We start from the raw sequence: 19,466 nt of genomic DNA, 5'->3' as shown, positions 1-19,466 counted from the left end.
GGTGCAAAATTTTCAATAAGGCTTTCTAGTCAGAAATGTACCAATACATTCAAAGTATGTTTATATTACTGTAAGGTACGCACTTCGGAAGTAATCGGTCAAGAAAAAATTCAAATGGGCAGCAGCGGTAGCGAAAGCAAGTCAGAGAGGGTGAAGAAAAGCCCCAAGAAAACATTCCCTCTCTTTTGTTCTGCCGTTCGTAAAGCTGTTTCTTGACCCCTTTCCTTCCGGTCTGCGTACTAGCCTTACAGCTGGACGATTGTTTGCATCAGGTTTCCTATCTCTTTCTAGCAAAAGTTTTTTGTCGGGCGCCTTCTAGCTGGTTTTTTTTGACTGACCGCCCGATATGTCAGCCAACATACTTCGCAGGGCTGTGACAGCTCGAGCTCGATCATTGTTTGCAACAGGACAATGTGACGAGAAATTCGTCATTTTTGGGTTTAATTATATTTTTTCACTGGGTCTAGAAAAAGCCTTATACCAACTTAGCAAATTGGGTCCTAAAATGAAGCATAGATTGCTGATTAGGATGTAACAAAAATGACTTTTTGGCGGGCATTCAGGGGTTTGTTCCGGTGGGCATACTGAGCCTAAATCCCAAATATGAGCTTGATTGACGTAACAGAGCTGGCGCTCCGCCCTTCAATTTTAAATGGGATTTAACCCGTAAAAAGATTTTTCAAAATGTCTCTTTTGAGGCGTTTTGGCCACCAATGCGTTTACCAAAAACATCACTGGCGTGTAGGCCAGATCCTTGCGCATCTTTTGGTATATATAACATTAAAGTTTGGAGCATCCTGGAGCTCGGTACAGATCTTCAAAGTTTGGCATTTTTTCAAAAAATCGGCCCCGGCAAAAAAGATATGCGTCGCACCTCGCGACGCCCGAGACGCCATTTGATTTTGCTGGGACCGATTTTTCGAAAAAATGCCAAACTTTGAAGGTCTGTACCGAGCTCCAGGATGCTCCAAACTTTAATGTTATATATACCAAAAGATGCGCAAGGATCTAGCCTACACGCCAGTGATGTTTTTGGTAAACGCATTGGTGGCCAAAACGCCTCAAAAAGTGACATTTTTGAAAAATCTTTTTTTACGGGTTAAATCCCATTTAAAATTGAAGGGCGGAGCGCCAGCTCCTGTTACGTCCAATCAAGCTCATATTTGGGATTTAGGCTCAGTATGCCCACCGGAACAAACCCCTGAATGCCCGCCAAAAAGTCATTTTTGTTACATCCTATTGCTGATATTATTGTTTACAGCGATAAAGCTTATTTTTCTGAGTACAATGACCCTTTGTACAACCACAAAGAGTTTAAAATGGATTTTTAAATCAATTTTGAAAAATTCACCTCGCGGTCCTTCTTGACAGAAAAGCTCCTACTTGACAGCTCGTTCCAAGGGGACCATAGTTGATCCATCGAAAAAATGTTGTCCTGTAAAAAAAATTGCATTAAAATGAAAAATAGTGATCAGAAATGGTTTTTAATCGTGTTTTTTACCGTTGTACATAAAAATTGACATAGGGCTTTAGTACCCAATTTCCTAAATTCGGCCACCCATAATTCTGCGAAATGTCCAACTCCTTCTATCGAGACGCACGGTGTCAGTGTCGACCGCACGCGCCTTTCGACCTACCCCGTATAGTTCCTGTTTTTGTTCTTTGCTTCTTTCATCCTTGACATTCTCGACAACATTACATCACGGTAGGTTCAAAGGTAAACAAACCGCATTTTGTGAGTTTCTGTTCGCTAGTCAAGTTTAAAGCAAAAATTAAGCGGGTTTCAATGAATGTTGGATATAAAAGTTAAAGTTTAGCATGTTTACCGCGATAAGAGCACAAAGTTTGCCGGCGATTGTCCCACTCGTTCGCCGGTACTGCGTTCCGGTTGTGAACATTTTCGACAGAAAGGTGAAACGACTGCAGCGCGAGCGAGCCGCCAAAAGGTTTGAACTATTTTTAAGTAAACTTAGTCAACTTTGTAATTTAAGCGGTTTCTTTGTAGCGATGACGTCGCACTGTACGACTACATCAAGGAAGAGGTCGGTTACCGGCTTTCGGATCGGATCTTCGACGTGAAGCGCGTGTTCAAGAATGCGGTTGATTTGGGCGCCGGCCGGGGCTACGTGACGAACCACGTGCTTGGGGAGACGGTCGAGCAGCTGACGGCGGTGGACCTGAGCCCGACGATGCTTGCGCAGATCAAGGGAACACCCGGGTTGGACTTCCGGGTGCGCGAGATGGACGAGGAGAAGTTTGACTTTGAGGCGGACAGTTTGGATTTGGTGGTGTCGAGTTTGAGCTTGCATTGGATCAACGATCTTCCGGCGTGCTTCCGGGCGGTCAATCGTGCGTTGAGGCCGGATGGCGTGTTCATCGGGGCGATGTTCGGCGGGGAGACGCTGTACGAGCTGCGATCGTCGCTGCAACTGGCCGAGGTCGAGCGGAGAGGTGGGATTTCGCCGCATTTGTCGCCGTTCACGCAGATTCGGGACGTCGGGATGTTGCTGAACCGGGCGAACTTTAACATGCTGACGATTGACACGGACGAGATCGTGGTGGGGTTTCCGTCGATGTTTGAGCTTATGTGGGATTTGAAGGGGATGGCCGAAAGTAATGCTGCGTTTAACAGAGCGCTGCACATTAGCCGCGAAACAATGATGGCCGCGGCCGCGATTTACAAAGACATGTACTCGAAGGAGGGCGGAGTGACGGCCACGTTTCAGGTCATCTACTTTGTGGGGTGGAAGCCGTGCGCGAGTCAACCGAAACCGTTGGAACGTGGCTCGGCGAACGTTTCGTTGAAGGACCTCGGGAAGATCATGGACCCCAAGAATGTCAACAAAAAGTGAGCGCCGTGTTGGTCTGTTGTTACAAACTTTATTGGATACTGTTTGTAGGTACGTTTTCTAGACATTATTACGAGAAAAGGAACAATCCTGCGGTTGGAAATGAAAAGGAAATCTGAATAAACGTAAATCCGCTGAGCGCGTACAAAATCGTGGATCGAATCCAAAGGTTTTTCTCTGAGTATAAATAGCTTGATTACACCATCATCATCCATCCCTCTCTCGATAGTTTTCTCGAAACTAAGTACATACGTAGATTGGCTGTTGCCTTGTAAAGTTTTCCCTCCTTTATCGCTCAAAACTCACAGTCTTGAATTCTTCCCTGATCTACACACACAAAACTACACCTTCTTAATACGATTTCATTTTATAACGTCTAAATAAAAGCAATAAACAGACAAAATTGAACAAAAATGTTACGATACAAAGAAAAAAAAAGTTCGGGGCAGTCGATAAAGACAAAAGCATTTTAAAGTAACTTGGCGCGCGCACGTGCATTTAAATGAAAAAAGAACCTCACAAAATAAACCCGGGAAGGATCTGGAAGCAGACGCCGCTGCTCAGCCTGTTGCGGGCATGATGGCCTCCGCCACCACCCCAACCGCCGCCGCCGCCGTCCTTCCCGTTCTCCTCCTCTCAGGATTCGTACATCAGCCGTTGGTAATGCGGATAAATCTCGCTGGTCGGCACGTGCAGACTAAACTCGAGCGCCACCAGCACGGCAAACTCGGACGCAATCAGCTCCTTGCGGCTCAGCCGGAACACGTTCTCCGTTTTCTGCCAAAAGAGAGAGAGAAAAAAATCACTAAACATTTTCTACCAACTTCTTCAGGCTTCTTCAACCCACCTCGATCAAACTCTTCAGCACCTCGCCCTTGACGTCGTTCAGCTTGGCGCTCAGCAGCATGCAGGCGCCCGCGCACAGCTTTCGGTTCTCCTTGTTGATCAGGTTCAGCAGGATCAGCTTCTCAAAGTACACGTACGCGACCGAGATGGTGAGGAAGTCGATGCGCGAGTCCAGCTTGTTGATGCGCTTCATCTCGCGCTTGATGCTGAGAAAGAGAGAGAGAGAGAGAGAGAGAGAGAGAGAAAAATGTATGATTTTTTTCTTGTTTTTAACGCGTTTATGTAAATTTTACTGGACGTTTGCATTTTATGCGAATAAAAAAAAGGGCTTGTAGATGAAACTTCAACGTCAACAGCGATTCTGAACCATTAAAGCCGGTTTGGCTCAAATTAACACAGAGTTTTTTATTAGCGTGATCTGTTTTGCCAAAAGTTTTAGTCGCGTGACCATTTTTTGATCAAAATCCCACCGCACTCACAGACATTCGATCAGAATTTGAGTTGATAAGTATAAATAAAGGTGGGTCTAGAAGGTCGAATTAAGGATAAGGAGTTCAATATTTCGACGGTAACATTTTAAATGGCATCATGTACATTTTGACACTTTCTGGGTTATTGTATATTTTGAAAGTACTTCTAATAAGCTACCTCTCCACCAAAAATGAGCAAAAGTTACTTCAGTAAAGTCTGTTTAATCATGATTTTAAATAAAGTAACATAAACAAAATCTCTGCCATCAGCAGTCCCTGTTTATATAGCCCTGCCAACCTGTCAAACAAAAGGCTACATAAACCTCGTGACGAAAAAAAAGCAACATGAAAAAAGCGCCATGTACATTCAGCGAAGAAAAACGAATCATAACAAAGCGCCCCCCTCAGTGCATCTCCAGCGCTGGGTGCAAACATCGAAGCAAAGCTAATTTGCACCCGACGTCAACCCCATCGCGGTAGCTGTCGCGGTAGCAAATTTGCTCTCAGTTCTTCGGGATTTCACTTTGCTACCCGGTATTCAATCTATTTGCTACCGCTTCAAAGGGAATAAGCACGGAAAAATCAAATCAAGCACGGAAAAAAAAATTATAAAATCTAAAAAATTTAAAAGAAATATTTTTTTTAATTTAAAAAAAATCAAGATTTAAAAAATTTAAAAAATTCAAAAATTTTTAAAATTTAAAAAGTTTAAAAAATTTAAAAAATTTAAAAAATTTAAAAAATTTAAAAAATTTAAAAAATTTAAAAAATTTAAAAAATTTCAAGAATTTCAAAGATTTCAAAAATTTAAAAAATGTATTTTTGAATTTTTAAGTTTTAAAATTTTTGAATTATTCAATTATTGAATTTTGGAATTTTTGAATTATTGAATTATTGAATTATTGAATTATTGAATTATTGAATTATTGAATTATTGAATTATTGAATTATTGAATTATTGAATTATTGTATTATTGTATTATTGATTATTAAATTATTGAATTATTGAATTGTTGAATTTTTGAATTTTTGAATTTTTGAATTTTTAAATATTTGAATTTTTGAATTTTTAAATTTTTGAATTTTTAAATTTTTGAATTTTTAAATTTTTAAATTTTTAATTTTTTTGAATTTTTGAATTTTTGAATTTTTTTTAATAAACTTTTAGCATTTCTAGGCATGAATCAACACATAATTATTGATTTTGAAGGTAAACGAGAGCAAAAAATGATAAAAACCCATTTTTGCCCCCCGCGGTGGGCTTGTTTCGGTGGCAAATTTGCTACCCTAGCGGTGGGGATGACGGAGTTTTTTCAAGGTGGCAAATTTGATCTCGGTATTCATGAGCCGGGTGCAAATTTGATTTGCACCCCAGCGCTGGAGATGCCCTCAGTGACAGCAGGGTGATATCGACGTTGGTGATTTCAAAAGAAGTCAAGCAAAACAATGCCAAAGGGCCGTTGTGGGTTTGTAAACAAAGAGTGTGTCTTGCTCACGCTAGAGGATGTTTACATCTGGCATGAAAGGGATACACTCTTTGTTTACAAACCCACAACGGCCCTTTGGCATTGTTTTGCTAGAAGTTATGTTTGTTTTTCTCAAATAAAATTACGGAAATAATGTTTTATTGAATATGGATGATCAAGTATCAACAAAAGCAACGTTTTTCATCGTTTGTTATCATTAGAACATCTTATTTTGCTTTTATATAAAAATGGTAATTGAAAATGGATGCTCAACATTCAAATGCGTTTTTCTCAAAACGCATGGTTTGTACATGATGCTTTTTGAAATGTTGGCATCGATTTGAGTGATTTTATAGCCTTTCCTCATTTTTAGGTGAGAAAAGAACTACAGTAGTTGTTCGGTAACTGGGCGTTGTTTTACTCGATATATCCACCCACGAGAGTGTGTTAGTTTGTAACAAAATTCATCATCCCGGTACGAGAATCGAACTCACGACCTCTGGATTGGAAACCCAGCACGCCGCTAGTCGAAACCCATCCCCTAACGGTCAGTATTCCCAGTGAGCATATTTACTCTTTTAAGGGATCTGACTTTGCCGAGCCAGACAGGAATCGAACCCATCACCTTCCGCTTACAAGGCGAAACCCGTAACCTCACGGCCACGGAAGCTCGGCATAAATTACACTCATACATAGGCAAATCGAGTAGAATAATTCGTCTGTAAAATAAGCTGTGTCTTTTGTTATACCACGAGCACGTGGAAAACAGCTGGTTTTTACAGGCCATTTGTCTACTCGATTTGCCTATGTCTGCGTAAAAATAGTGTAAACAAAATCAGCTGCTCGGAATTCAGCAAATCACAATCGATCAAAACCAAAACAACACTTTAAATACAAATACTAACACAGTACCATAATGTGCGTGAGAGAAACCGTGGAGATCTCTCTGGGCTGCTTGTTAACTGCCCAGTTAAAAAGCAGACAAACGTCAAAAAACCAAAACAAACCGAAATGACCTAGGGGTCAATGGATGCCAAAAGCCTGTTCAATGAATAAAAATAACTTTTTTCAAACCTTTTTTTTAATTTCAACTCGCAATCAAAGAAATAAGAAAAGTAAATATTGTAAATAAATTTGAGTATTTTTTTATTTTTATTTTTGACCAGAAAAATATTATGCATCGGTTGTCCCCTCGTTATTTTTCGTTCAGCCCGGTTAGCGAACAAGCAAAAAAAAAAAAAAAAAAATATATAATAATTGAAATTACAAGTCATGGTCTCAACATTTCAATGAAAAAAGTGTTTAAAAATGCATTTTACACCTGCCCAGTTGTTTTGCAATCATTAGTTTTCAAAATATGCAACTATTGAAGAGATTTTTTTTCGCCGAAAAAAAAATCTTTCTGCGGTGCTGTACATTGGATTTTTACAAAAATTAAAAATATTTTTGATCGATCCCAGACATGCTAAATATGATTTTAAATCCAGGAAAATGCATACTAAATTGTTTTCTGTTGGTTAGACTTTTATTTCCTTTGAAATTTTGAAGTAATATTTCGACATAAACTTTGAAAAATATTTGCAACGGCTTAAAAGTAAAAAAAATATATTTTTTTAAGATTTTTTTTTACGGTTCCTAAAAAAATATTTTGCCTTTTTTAAATTTATAAAAAATAGAAATATTTAAAAAAAATTAAAATAGCAAAAAAAATAACAATTTTGAAATTTCCTAAAAAAGTTTGAATTGATTTTTTTTTAATTTTAGATTTTTTTGAAATTTGAAATAAAACGTTACTTAAGGGGTTGCATACATGTATAGAAAATCACAAAATTTTATATTACAGAATATTTGTTAAATCCACTCAAAATATGTTTCTTAATCACTCCTGAAAGTTTCATGAAGATGTTTTACGAGTAAACTGCGTAAGAGACGATTTAAGCTCACAATTTTGCCATGCGCAAAGCGGGCTGTCAAATTTTGTTGGCGTTTTTCTCTAAACCCCGAGTTGATTTACGATATCTTGAGATGGGATGGACCAAATTGGCTGAAATTTGAAGTGAAGACTCTCAAAATGTATCCCGTGTGCATGACGAAGCCCAATTTTTAAAATTTGCATTATAAAAAAATACAAAAATCAAAAACTATCGGTTTTTGCCTTCCTCACTTCAATGAGGAAAGGCTATAAAATCACTCGAAAAATGAACTTCTTTATTAGACCTCGTAGACCCACATTCACGCATACCTATCGACTCAGAATCAAATTCTGAACAAATGTCTGTGCGTGTGTCTGGATGTGAGTCCGTGCACCGAAAAATATGCACACGATTATCTCCGGATTGGCTGAACTGATTTCGACCGTTTTGATCTCATTCGATCCGTCTTGGGGTCCCACAAGACCCTAGTTAATATTATGAAGTTTAGTCAAGTACTTCAAAAGTTATGCTTAAAAAACGATTTCGAATAAAGTCCGGAAGATTGTAAAAAGCAGGGCTGCGGAGTCGGGTCATATTTCAAACGACTCCGACTCCGGCTTTCTCAGACTAGCCGACTCCGACTCCGACTCCGGCTCCGGCTTTCAACAAATGGTTGGCTCCGACTCCGGCCTACCAACTTTAGCCGACTCCGACTCCGACTCCGACTCCAGCTTTCAACAAATGGTTGGCTCTGACTCCGACTCCGACTCCACATATTTTTAAATGTTTCAAAAGTTAGTCAACTATTATTAATTAATGATTTTTGAAACATTCATAAATAAGATTATTTAAATTAGAGGTGGGCAAAAAAAGAGCGAATCGCTCAAAGAGCCGGTTGATTGAAAAGAGCGAACGAACCGTGGCTCACAAAAAAAGAACCGCGGTTCTTTTTAAACTCCGGTCTTTTGAAAGAACCGGCATGATTTTTGTCATAAATATAATTTATTGAATTTCCAAAAAAATAGTATTAAATTTGTTTTTGAGAATTGAAAATGCAATTTCAAATATTTCAATGCTCATAAAAATTAATTCCAAAAGTAAATGATTTTCTAAGCAAAATGAAGTAAGCTTTTCATTGTACAACTGAGTGCACATTAAAGTAATACTGGAATACAAATTTGAGTATTTCAAAAAGCATAATTTGTCAAACGTTACCAAAAATCAACTGAATATTTGAGAGATTTTGTAAAAAAATAATCATTTTGTCCGATTGAACTTTAGCGTTATAGACTTCATCGATTAAATCATAAGTTCAGTTCTTGTAGAAATTTTTTTTGTGAAAATCCGTTGCACAATAAGGCAAAACGTATTTTTTTGACATAAAAAAAAGTTCATCAATACATCGATACTTTGAAAACTAATGATTGCAATACAGCTGAGATGTGTAAAATGCATTTTTAAACTCTTTTATCATTAAAATGTTTATACCATGGCTTGTTTTTTTTTATCAGAGTTGAGGGACATAAAATTCAAAAAATATTTGGTACGGCCTAATTTTTTAAAAGTCCAACGTGAAATAACTTATAAAATCACACGATTCTTGAAAATCCCATTTTATCGAAATTTTTAAAAAGAGCGAAAGAGCCGTTCAAAAGAGCGAACGAAAATGAGCGGCTCCTAAAAAAGAGCGGGTTTGCCCACCTCTAATTTAAATACTCTCTAAGCGTCATGTTTTTTACAAGAAAAATAAGTTCCAATCTCAAAACGAAAAAAAAGTGTCTAGGTTACAAGTTTTATACGTTATGGAAACGGAAATCGAAACATATCTTCAGTTTTAGAGGCATTTTGAGAAGACAGTTTTGTAAATAAATTTGGAATTATTTGCTTAACCTCAAATTTGCAAATAATGTATTAAAAGCTAATAAATGTGAATATTAAATTGTTACATTTGAATGAATAATTAAAAAAGAAACCTGGCCTTAATGATCTATTGAACATTAAAATTCAATTTGCTCTTTTTCAGGCTGACATTTAAAAGAAGCACAGTGACAGGAACCTTGTTTTTAAATGACAATTTTAAGCGAAACATTTTTTTTTGTTTTTTTACATTGACATCCCGCCATGGCTGAAGGAGATTATAATTGCAAATCAATGTATCTGAACAATTTCTTCGTGGAAAGAAGGTTTCTTTTCAAATATCTGTGACATAGAAAATTTTTTACCCTGGATTTTCTTAATTTATTTTAATTTTAAAAATTAATATACATTAAAAAGGAAGCGCACGATACTTCGTGAATCTTCACCTAAAACGAAGCTTTATGAATGATCTTGCGCCTCCATCAAAATATATGGAAAAACTTAAAATATTATAAATACAAATATCCACAAGTAAAATATTTTCTAGGTCACAAGTATTTCATTTTTATACGGTACATTGATTTGCAATGATAATCCCCTTCCGTCATATTGGCGTGGGACATACAGTATGAGAAAATTCTTACGGGTTGATAATATTTTGATTTCGTTTTTTTTAAATAATATTTGAAAAATAATTTAAATTCCTACATTTTCTTCTATACATTTTTTATTAGTAAATTGTTGTACTGAAGTCTTGAGATTTGTTCAGCGATAATTTACAACGATATCAAAATAGTTTACCTAAAATCAACATCAACATCAACATTCAATGATTATTTCAAAATTAGTTACAATTTCTTTTGATATTTTTTGTTAGTTTCAATTATTTTAAATGCAACACTTTGATTTTCTTGTACTCAGTTATAAACAAAATGCGCATGTTGAGTTCCAAGTAAGAAATTGTTATTATCGTTGATTATTTGTCACAAAAGTTAAACTGTCAGTGACTCTTTTTCGATTTCCAAAAACAGTAATTATTATTTGTAATCTTTTTATGCACCTCGTAATTTTTTTCCCAAAAATGATTTAACTTAAAACCTCCAAGACATTCGCTATGGGGGTAATAGATGATTGTGTATGTTCTTTTTTCAGAAAGAATTGGATGAAATTTGGTCAAATTTGAATTGCAAGGGCACATAAATATAGGCAAAAGGAAGCAGTCAAGAATCAATTAGATATGTCTGACTACATAACCAATGTTTTTTATATTTTTTTTTAAATTATGATACTAAATATTTGGGTAAGAGGTTATCATTTAATGATTATAGTGAAATAACACAATTAGAGCTTTCCAATAACAATAAAAAGCTTCAAAAACATAATGGCATCTAATAAATCTCTTTTAAAAAATGAAAAGATGGCGACGCATTGCATGCGACGTAAAAAATAATTAAAAACATAAGAAGTTCTGTATATCAAGCTGTTGTATAGTAAATACTGAACAATAAAAAAACATATTTTTTGTTGAATTTAATATAACTCCGACTCCGACTCCGACTCCGGGTTATCAGAAATCTTCGGCTCCGACTCCGACTCCAGCTCTTAAAATTTAGCCGACTCCGACTCCAGCTGTTCGAGTTTTGACGACTCCGACTCCGACTCCAGGTCCCCAAAAAGACCCGACTCCACCGACTCCGGCTCCGACTCCACAGCCCTGGTAAAAAGGGTGGTTTTTGTAAGAAAACTCGTCATGCTATACATTTTTAAAAAGGTATTTAAAAGACCTTTCCAACGAGCCCAAACCGTTGAAGATCTGACAATCCTATCAAAAGTTATAAGCACTTAAGTGTTATTTATGCACTTTTTGGAGGCCGGATCTCAAATATTTTGATGAAAACGTTGTCCGGATCCACCATGCGACCTGTTTTTGTATAGGTAATCAAAAGACCTTTCCAATGAACCTAAAACGTTGAAGATCTGACAACCCTATCTGACAAAAGTGTTATGTATACACTTTTTTAGGCCGGATCTCAGATATTTTGATAAAAATATGTCTTATTTATACTCTTTTTTGAGGCTCTGTAGTGTATTAACTATATGAATGTAAGGAAGGTACCACCCACCTGAAGGTGAATTAAGCAACGTTTTTATATGAAAAACACAAAAATATTTTTATCTGTTTTTTTTTTTAAACTTTTTGAAAATCGGACTTCGTCATGCACACGGAATCGGTTTAAAGAGTCTTCATCAAAATTTTGAGTCGATTTGGTCAAGACAGTGTTGAGATATCGTGGCACCCGTTTTTTTAAACTGCTAACTTGAAATTGCTATATCTCGGCAATGATGCATCCAAATATCTTCAAATTTATTTTGAAAGTAGGTGAAAATGTATATTTTAATGCCCTGAAAAAAGAATTTAAAAAAAAGTTGGAAGTGTGTGCAAGTTTCTTCAAAAAGTTTTGCAAAATTTGTTGTTTAAATAGTGAAAATCAGCCAATTGGACGGAGTTAGGAGCGAGTGCTTAACCTGCCAAACATACGAGAATTTCCCCTACTTGAACGGAAGGAGTTTCACTAGAGAAGAAGTTTCGTTTAAATCGTGTAGGCCGTCGAAGGTAAATATTTTTTTCGCGAGTGTGGGGCAAAGTCGGCATCGGAAGGGTGCACTGGAAGCAATTTTTATTTGCTGTGTTGGGCTTCAGCGTTTACACTGCTCAAGTCGTGCGAAGGCGGAAGAGGCGAGCCTGTGTTTAAAGGAGCTTTCCAGTCCGAAGGCAGCGATAAATTACAAAAAAAGTTCCTTGACTGGATAACCGATTCAAAGTTGGTGAGCGAGAGATGGATGAAATTCACAACGGTAGGGACTAGAAGACCTGTGATTAGAGGTAAGTTTTTCTAGTTTTCAGAGTGATTTGGCGTTTTATTTATTTACCAAGGTTAGTCCAGTTTTTTCGGTTAATTTTATGTGTACACTTTATAATATTTGTTTTTTATACTTCAAATCTTTTTTTATTAATCAGTTCAATCTGGCTGAAATGTGTATGTTCTGTTTATTTATGTCTTTTCTTAATAATTATTCCAATATTATCTCATCAACAGAGAGCGAGTTGTGGCGCTATAACCATGGCAAATAGTGTCCAGGGCATTTGTGGAAATACTATGTCCCATCCTAGAGGGTCCCGGAGCACCAAAACTTCTTAGCATGGTGCTCCCAACGATAAATTGCCAAAACAAACAGGAACGTGAGCGGGGGATCCCCACGTTTCTTCCTCCCTGTAGATTCAGAAATGTATTGCTGTTTGAACACTCGTGCTCAAACTCAATCCAATTCAACGAATCATCTTTGCGGTAAACTTTACGCAGTTGGCCTGGCCGCTTTAACGTTTGTGTTGTTTCAATGCATTCTAATGCAATGGCGCACTGCAAATGTTGATAATGACAAGAAGATGCTAGGCGTCAATCAACCTAAGGCATTCTCCAGGATGCCCTCGAAAGACTGGCTGCGCTAGGGTTAGATTAGATTAGATTAGATTAAAAAAAAGTTGAAGGGTGTTATTAACCTCTGACTTTTTTGCCGATATACATGTATGTAACCCCTTAAATACACCCTTAGGTGGTTGGTGCCTTCCTCACATTAAGAGGGTTATGCTATCCAAAATAGATACAAAAGGGCGGACCTTTCAGTGCTCTATCAACTTGATTCATTATTCATACCATCAGATTGGGTAGTCAGATCTTAATAATTCAGGGCATTTATCTGCCGTTCTACGCATAATTGTCCCATGTCATTTTTGGACGATTCTGACATTTTATCATTTTTTAGTTCAGCTTGACACGTACTTTCAGAAAAAACACATTAAATCTAGTACTTTGTTCGGAAACTCATGAAAAACAACACCAAGTCTGTTTGTCTCATCGTTGAACTTCTACGCATAATTGTCCCACCAAGTATTTTCTTTCACGTAATCATCAGTTTTATGAAGTATTGTGTCTTGTTTACCTGTTGTTTAGCAAGAGGTTTACAAATAAGAGTGACTTATTGGGGCGATTAGGGACTTATAGGGTGAATAGGGGGGGCGGTTATGCTTAGAAACACAAAAAACGGTCGAAAAATTTCAATCGCGTTTTTCTCAGTGGCACTTTTTTGAACATGGGACAATTATACGTAGAACGGCAGTTATGTGCTTATAACTTTTGATAGGGTGGTCAGATCTTTAATCTTATGAATTCGTTGAAAAGATCTTTTAATTACCTACCCAATGGCAGGTCGCATGATAGATTCGGACAACGTTTTTGTCAAAATATCTGAGATCGGGCCTCTAAAAAGTTCATAAGTAACACTTATAAATTTTGATAGGGTCGTCAGATCTCCAAGTTTCCGAACTCGTTGAAAAGGTCTTTCGAATACCTTTTTAAAAAGGTATAACATGACGGGCTTTCTAACTAAATCACCCTTTTTACAATCTTCCGGACTTTGGTTAAAATCGTTTTCTTAGCATATCTTTTCAAGTACTAAACTGAACTTTACAATTTTCAATAGCGACTTATGGGATCCCAAGACGGATCGATTACCCTCTCTGGTTTGCTTTCGCTGCCGCTGCTGCCCTCTTGAAATGAAATGAAAAATGAAACATCATATAACCACGTTGGACTGCTTCCTGCATAATTACATTTTTAATCTAGATTATCCAAATATCCGTATTATGTTGAAACCAATGTTTACAGGGGGAACGAACGAATGCCGAGCTCGACACTCAAGCAGCCGCACGACACGAAGGCACATGCTCTTGCCCTTTCTTGCTAGCGTGGTGACGGCAATCATTTGAATGCAGTCATGGGAAAGGTAGAACGTCAAAAAAGGAGCTCTGCGCGAATGAGAGCAGTGGTGAGAGTCAAATGACTGTATGAGTGTGAGTGACCTTGCGTTGCACTCATTTGTACGAGTGTGAACGAAGCGCTTTGTCACCAGTCACAACAACTTTTGAATAATCACAAGCCTTGCTCATGCTGAAACTCTCGTTTACCTTCAAAATCAATAATTATGTGTTGATTCATGCCTAGAAATGCTAAAAGTTTATTAAACTTTTTAATCCTATTGAAAATTTCAAAGAATTTCATTTTTCGAAAATGTCGAAAGTTTAACTATTTGCTACCCGATTTGATTCCCACCAAATTTGCTCTCGAGTTTGCCCCCGAGTCTCCCACCGCGCGTAGCAAAGCAGGTATCAAATTTGATCTCAAGTTCATCTGTAGAAGAAAAATATGTGTCGGTACCTGTCGGGTACTCATTTTCTGATACCCGACAAGTACCGGCAAGCCGGGGGGCAAAGTTTTGAATGCTTTTTATATGTCTGCTCTCTTTATGATATGTATGATTCAAAAATTCAAAAATTCAAAAAATTCAAAGATTCAAAAAAAACAAATATTCAAAAATTGAAAACAAATCAAAAATTCCAAAATTCAAAAATTCAAAAATTCAAAAATTCAAAAATTTAAAAATTCAAAAATTCACAAATTTAAAAATTCAAAAATTTAAAAATTCAAAACAAATCAAAAATTCAAAAATTCAAAAATTCAAAAATTCAAAAATTTAAAAATTCAAAAATTCAAAAATTCAAAAATTCAAAAATTCAAAAATTCAAAAATTCAGAAATTCCAAAATTCAAAAATTCAAAAATTCAAAAATTCAAAAATTCAAAAAATTCAAAAATTCAAAAATTCAAAAATTAATGCGCAGCTACGTGGGATCGCCGTGGGACATCCGGTAGGACCGACGAACAACTACTAAGGTCAGATCTATCTTTTTGCATTATATAAACGCCCCTGTTCCCCTGAAAAAACACCAAGATTAATACCTAGAGTAGCTTGCTAGCTTAAGTCGATTCTTTGCGCGTCGCGCCAAACAGTCAGACCCCGCAGAGTCAGGTGTGACGTCACAAAATCTAGGCCAGATTGCAATAAAGGGAATTGCCTGTGTCCAAATCTGAATTGCGAACTCTTCTGAATTGAAATTTCGCCGAATAAAATACTCTTTGACAAATTCAATAAATTTAATTTGTTGTTCGCGTACGAATTTTGACTTTTTACTATATTTATCGACTTCGAGAAAAGTTGTCATCCTAAATTAGTCTTTGGGGTCGTATTTAGTCGGAAGTTAACCAAAGTCTCAATCCCTATTCCTAGTTTTGCTGCTTCTTTGCCTTTACAGTTAGATTCCGTACAGTCTGGTCATCTCGGTACACTTGGTTGGTCGAATTGGTGTTTCTGATTCTGATAATCTGTTGGCCTGCCCTGAGAAGGGTTGTCTCAAACCGGGTAAATTTAATCGGAGTTAACGGTCCTTTCACTTGGAGAGGTGGCGCTTAAGCCGTTTTACTTGAGGAACAGAACGGAACGTTACATTTTTGAATTTTTGAATTTTTAAATTTTTGAATTTTTGAATTTTTGAAATTTTTTGAAATTTTTTGAATTTTTTTGAATTTTTTTGAAATTTTTTGAAATTTTTTGAAATTTTTTGAAATTTTTGAAATTTTTAAAATTTTTGAAATTTTTGAAATTTTTGAAATTTTTGAAATTTTTGAAATTTTTGAAATTTTTGAAATTTTTGAAATTTTTGAAATTTTTGAAATTTTTGAAATTTTTGAAATTTTTTGAAATTTTTTGAAATTTTTTGTTTTTTTTTTTTGAATTTTTTTGAATTTTTTTGAAATTTTTTGAAATTTTTTGATTTTTTTAATTTTTTTATTTTTTTTCCGTGTTTGATTCGATTTTTCCGTGCATAATTCCATTTGAAGCGGTAGCAAACAGACTGAATACCGGGTAGCAAAGTGAAATCCCGAAGAACTGAGAGCAAATTTGCTACCGCGACAGGTACCGCGATGGGGTTGACGTCGGGTGCAAATTAGCTTTGCTTCGATGTTTGCACCCAGCGCTGGAGATGCACTTAGGAACAGGGAAAGATTAACTTTTATTACTTTTTAAACATAATCCGATTACAGCCAACGGACATTTTTTTGACAAAACCTGGGTATTTTGTCAAAATCGATTTTTTTTAAATAATAGCGTAGCAATGTGAAGCGACCTGGAACTCAGTGCGTAACAACTCACAGCAAAGCTCCGGCTTCGTTCGTTCGTTTTGTGACACTGTTTACTTTGCAAAGGGTTATGAATTGTTTATCACACTTCCTTATCTTGACTAGCGTTAGATAAAACATCATCAAGTTAGTGACCACAGTGAGCAAAAGAAGCTCTCAGCAGTGCTACTGAAACGTTCAAAACAACCTGAAAATCTTTACTGCTTGTATATGCAATAATGAAATCAACAGCGTTATAATTTAGTCTTTGACCAGGCCCAAGGACAAACCAGGTCATTCAAACTAAACTAATCTCCTGTTCGTTGCATGTGACAAACGCTCAAATCACAAGCGAGCTCGCGTTAGAGGTTATCAATTCAAAGAGAGAGAGAGAGAGCAAACATTAAACACCTCATTTGTAATTCAAACCATGATAAGGCCAGAGAAAAGACAGCATTAATCCAGTTTTGCTGGAAGGTCAAACCCCGACACTTACCTTCTGAGCTTGCTCAGCGTCAGCTGGATTTGGGGAAACTTTTCGCGGAACTTGTCGTTGAGTTCCTTCTTCAGATCCGAAGGCCGCACGTAATCGATGACCGAGGTCACGTACGAGGTGAACGTCAGCAGGGTGCGATGTTTGCCCGCGATCAGCTCTGGATCGTCTAGAATGTTGGGCGAGTACTGCATGCCGGACACGCTGGTGTAGCCCTCGTCAATGGTCGTCACGGCTGCCGCGTCCGGGTTGGTCACGCTCTGGGACGGGCTGGCGGTCGTGTTTTGACGGGCTTGGCTGTTGTCGTAGCTGTAGTAGCGGGCCGCGGCTCCGGACTCGAGCGAGGCGAAGGTCGTTATTTCGAATCCGCTGCGATTGCCGGAGCTTTTTTCGTGCTTCTTTTCCCGATGGTATTGACGCGATGGGATGAGGAGATGGCCGTACGAGGATTCCTGGCCCGGTTCGCCACTGCGTTCGATTCCGAGCAGACGGAACGCGTCGAACGGGTAGTCGTTCATGGAGGACAGCGGTCGCGTTCCGGACGGGTTGCGGCGTCGGCCTTCGTGGCGTTTCTGCAACTTGCCCGGTTTGCTGTTCGGGAGCACCGAGAACAGGAAACAGGGCGTGCGCTTGGACATGAGGACCACGCGGTCATCGCGGAAGTTGTGATTGCGACCGAGCTCCTGGGTGATGAACTTGACGTCCTTTGCGGAGGACGGATCGTTGATGAAAACGTTGCGCCGTCCAATGCCACCTCCACCCTGGATGAGACTCTCGGTGCTGCTGTTGTTCGCTAGCTCGGCCCGTTTGTCCTCGGCGTTGATCAGCAAGGTACGCTTGGCTCCGGGACCGCCACCACCCGCTCGGAGTGACGTCGAATTGGCCCGGGCCCGTTTGTCCGCCGTCGTCGTCGCCGGGAAGTAATGATGATCGTTTGGATTGACATTCTCACGGTCCTTGAGCGGTGTCGAGGCGACCTTCGGGAAGATCACGACGTTGCCTTCGCTGTCGATCCGGTGGACGCCATTCCGGTCTACCACCGCCGTGGAACCTTTGCCAAATGTGCCAGTTCGGGCACGGATTCGTCTCACTGCACCGGTGGCCGATGCCCCGGACGAACCCTTAGTTAAGTTGGACTCAAACTGCTCAAAATTGCCCGGATGTTCACCTGTCCCAGGCGTGTCGTCGATGTTGTCCTCCGACGAGTCATCGAAGTTGGCCGTCCGTACGCCGCCGATGACGACATTGTTGTTGTTATTGTTGAGGACACTGCTCGAGTGGATTCCCGCTCCGGAACCGTGCAGCGGACCAAGTTTGGTGTCTCTGTGGGTGCCGTCCAGTGAAATATTGGACAGAAAAGAGATCGCTGCCAGTCTACGACGAAAACGGGTCTTGTTGTTCATAGAACTAGCCATTAATCGGGGCAAAAGCTGCTATTGTTGATGTTCCTCCTTGCCGCTTCCTTCTCTACCTGGAACCACTCGGAAACTCCAAACACACTCCCACAAAAAAAAAAAAACCCAGAAACCAAAAAACTTAACGCAAAATCAAACAAAACACACACACTTCCACTCCCGTCGGCTGTCGTGAAGCAAGTATCAGTTCTTTTTACTGGGAATCATCTTGAAGGCTGTTTTTTCCTCGTCGTCGGCGGTTCTCGCGCTTCCAGTTGCCACTTCCGTACTCCTGCGTTCTGTCCTCTGTCCCGGACGACGACGATGACGACGGTGTTTACTTTACCCAGCAAAAGCACTGATAAGCAATTCGACTGAACAAAGCAAGCGATGGACGACTCCCACGTTCAGCTTCAGCTCCAGCGAGATTCTCGCGTTACACAACGGGGACGACGACGGTGGCGGGGTGACAAAAACAATAATATTTAATCGGAGAGGCCGTGTTCAAATATCGCACTGCTTTAAAATTGTCCTGACGCGACGAAATTGGATTTCTTTTCTTGCACAAGACCGAATTGTAAACACGCAAAGTGGAAAACGATATCCGGGGAATGGTTCCGTGCTGGCTGGGACTGCGAAAAAATGACGACTGATCTTGAGAAAGGAAGGTTCTTCCTTTTCCTCTTCTTTTGATGGAAAATTTTTATTGACATTTGACACTTTTGTCCGCGGACGATTTGACAAGGGGGTTCGGACGAGAAGGTCGAATAGACTTTAGAAGAATCATAGATATTTTTGTTTAACAGAACGGATTAGCAAACTTGCCGAGCTTCCGTGGCCGTGAGGTTACGGGTTTCGCCTTGTAAGCGGAAGGTGATGGGTTCGATTCCTGTCTGGCTCGGCAAAGTCAGATCCCTTAAAAGAGTAAATATGCTCACTGGGAATACTGACCGGTAGGGGATGGGTTTCGACAAGCGGCGTGCTGGATTTTCAATCCAGAGGTCGTGAGTTCGGTTCTCGTACCGGGATGATGAAGTTTTTTAAAACTTGAATGTTATTGTCCGTTTCTCTCGGAGGTACACGCCGCGCAAGGCTGTATATCATAG

The 19,466-nt window shown here is 38.7% G+C and overlaps 2 protein-coding genes across 2 annotated transcripts; one reads left to right on the top strand and one right to left on the bottom strand.

The window, feature by feature from the left end:
• The first annotated feature begins 1,683 nt into the window (after window positions 1-1,683).
• On the top strand, window positions 1,684-3,008 carry LOC6054064 (arginine-hydroxylase NDUFAF5, mitochondrial). Its single transcript, XM_001870007.2, has 2 exons — window positions 1,684-1,946; window positions 2,006-3,008. The coding sequence occupies exons 1-2, from the start codon at window positions 1,819-1,821 to the stop codon at window positions 2,850-2,852; spliced, it is 975 nt and encodes a 324-aa protein (XP_001870042.2). The 5' UTR covers window positions 1,684-1,818; the 3' UTR covers window positions 2,853-3,008.
• Window positions 2,859-19,060, bottom strand: LOC6054065 (CDK5 and ABL1 enzyme substrate 2). The gene is made up of 3 exons (XM_038253159.1): window positions 16,970-19,060; window positions 3,697-3,901; window positions 2,859-3,626 (listed from the first exon to the last, which is right to left on the bottom strand). Exons 1-3 carry the CDS (start codon window positions 18,379-18,381, stop codon window positions 3,486-3,488), a joined length of 1,758 nt encoding a protein of 585 aa, XP_038109087.1. The 5' UTR covers window positions 18,382-19,060; the 3' UTR covers window positions 2,859-3,485.
• Between the last annotated feature and the right edge of the window lie 406 nt (window positions 19,061-19,466).

Source organism: Culex quinquefasciatus, chromosome 2 (genome assembly GCF_015732765.1).
Source record: "Culex quinquefasciatus strain JHB chromosome 2, VPISU_Cqui_1.0_pri_paternal, whole genome shotgun sequence".
In the NCBI taxonomy this organism is placed as follows: domain Eukaryota; kingdom Metazoa; phylum Arthropoda; class Insecta; order Diptera; family Culicidae; genus Culex; species Culex quinquefasciatus.
This window is presented reverse-complemented; position numbering and strand designations above follow the sequence as displayed.

Excerpts from the sequence above, each read along its gene's own strand:
- LOC6054064 (XM_001870007.2), top strand. The coding sequence starts at position 1,819 with ATGTTTACCGCGATAAGAGCACAAAGTTTGCCGGCGATTGTCCCACTC. Across the intron at positions 1,947-2,005 it reads CGCGAGCGAGCCGCCAAAAG|CGATGACGTCGCACTGTACG; the intron begins GTTTGAACTATT and ends GTTTCTTTGTAG.
- LOC6054065 (XM_038253159.1), bottom strand. The coding sequence starts at position 18,381 with ATGGCTAGTTCTATGAACAACAAGACCCGTTTTCGTCGTAGACTGGCA. Across the intron at positions 3,902-16,969 it reads ACGCTGAGCAAGCTCAGAAG|CATCAAGCGCGAGATGAAGC; the intron begins GTAAGTGTCGGG and ends TCTCTTTCTCAG. Across the intron at positions 3,627-3,696 it reads TGCTGAAGAGTTTGATCGAG|AAAACGGAGAACGTGTTCCG; the intron begins GTGGGTTGAAGA and ends CTCTTTTGGCAG.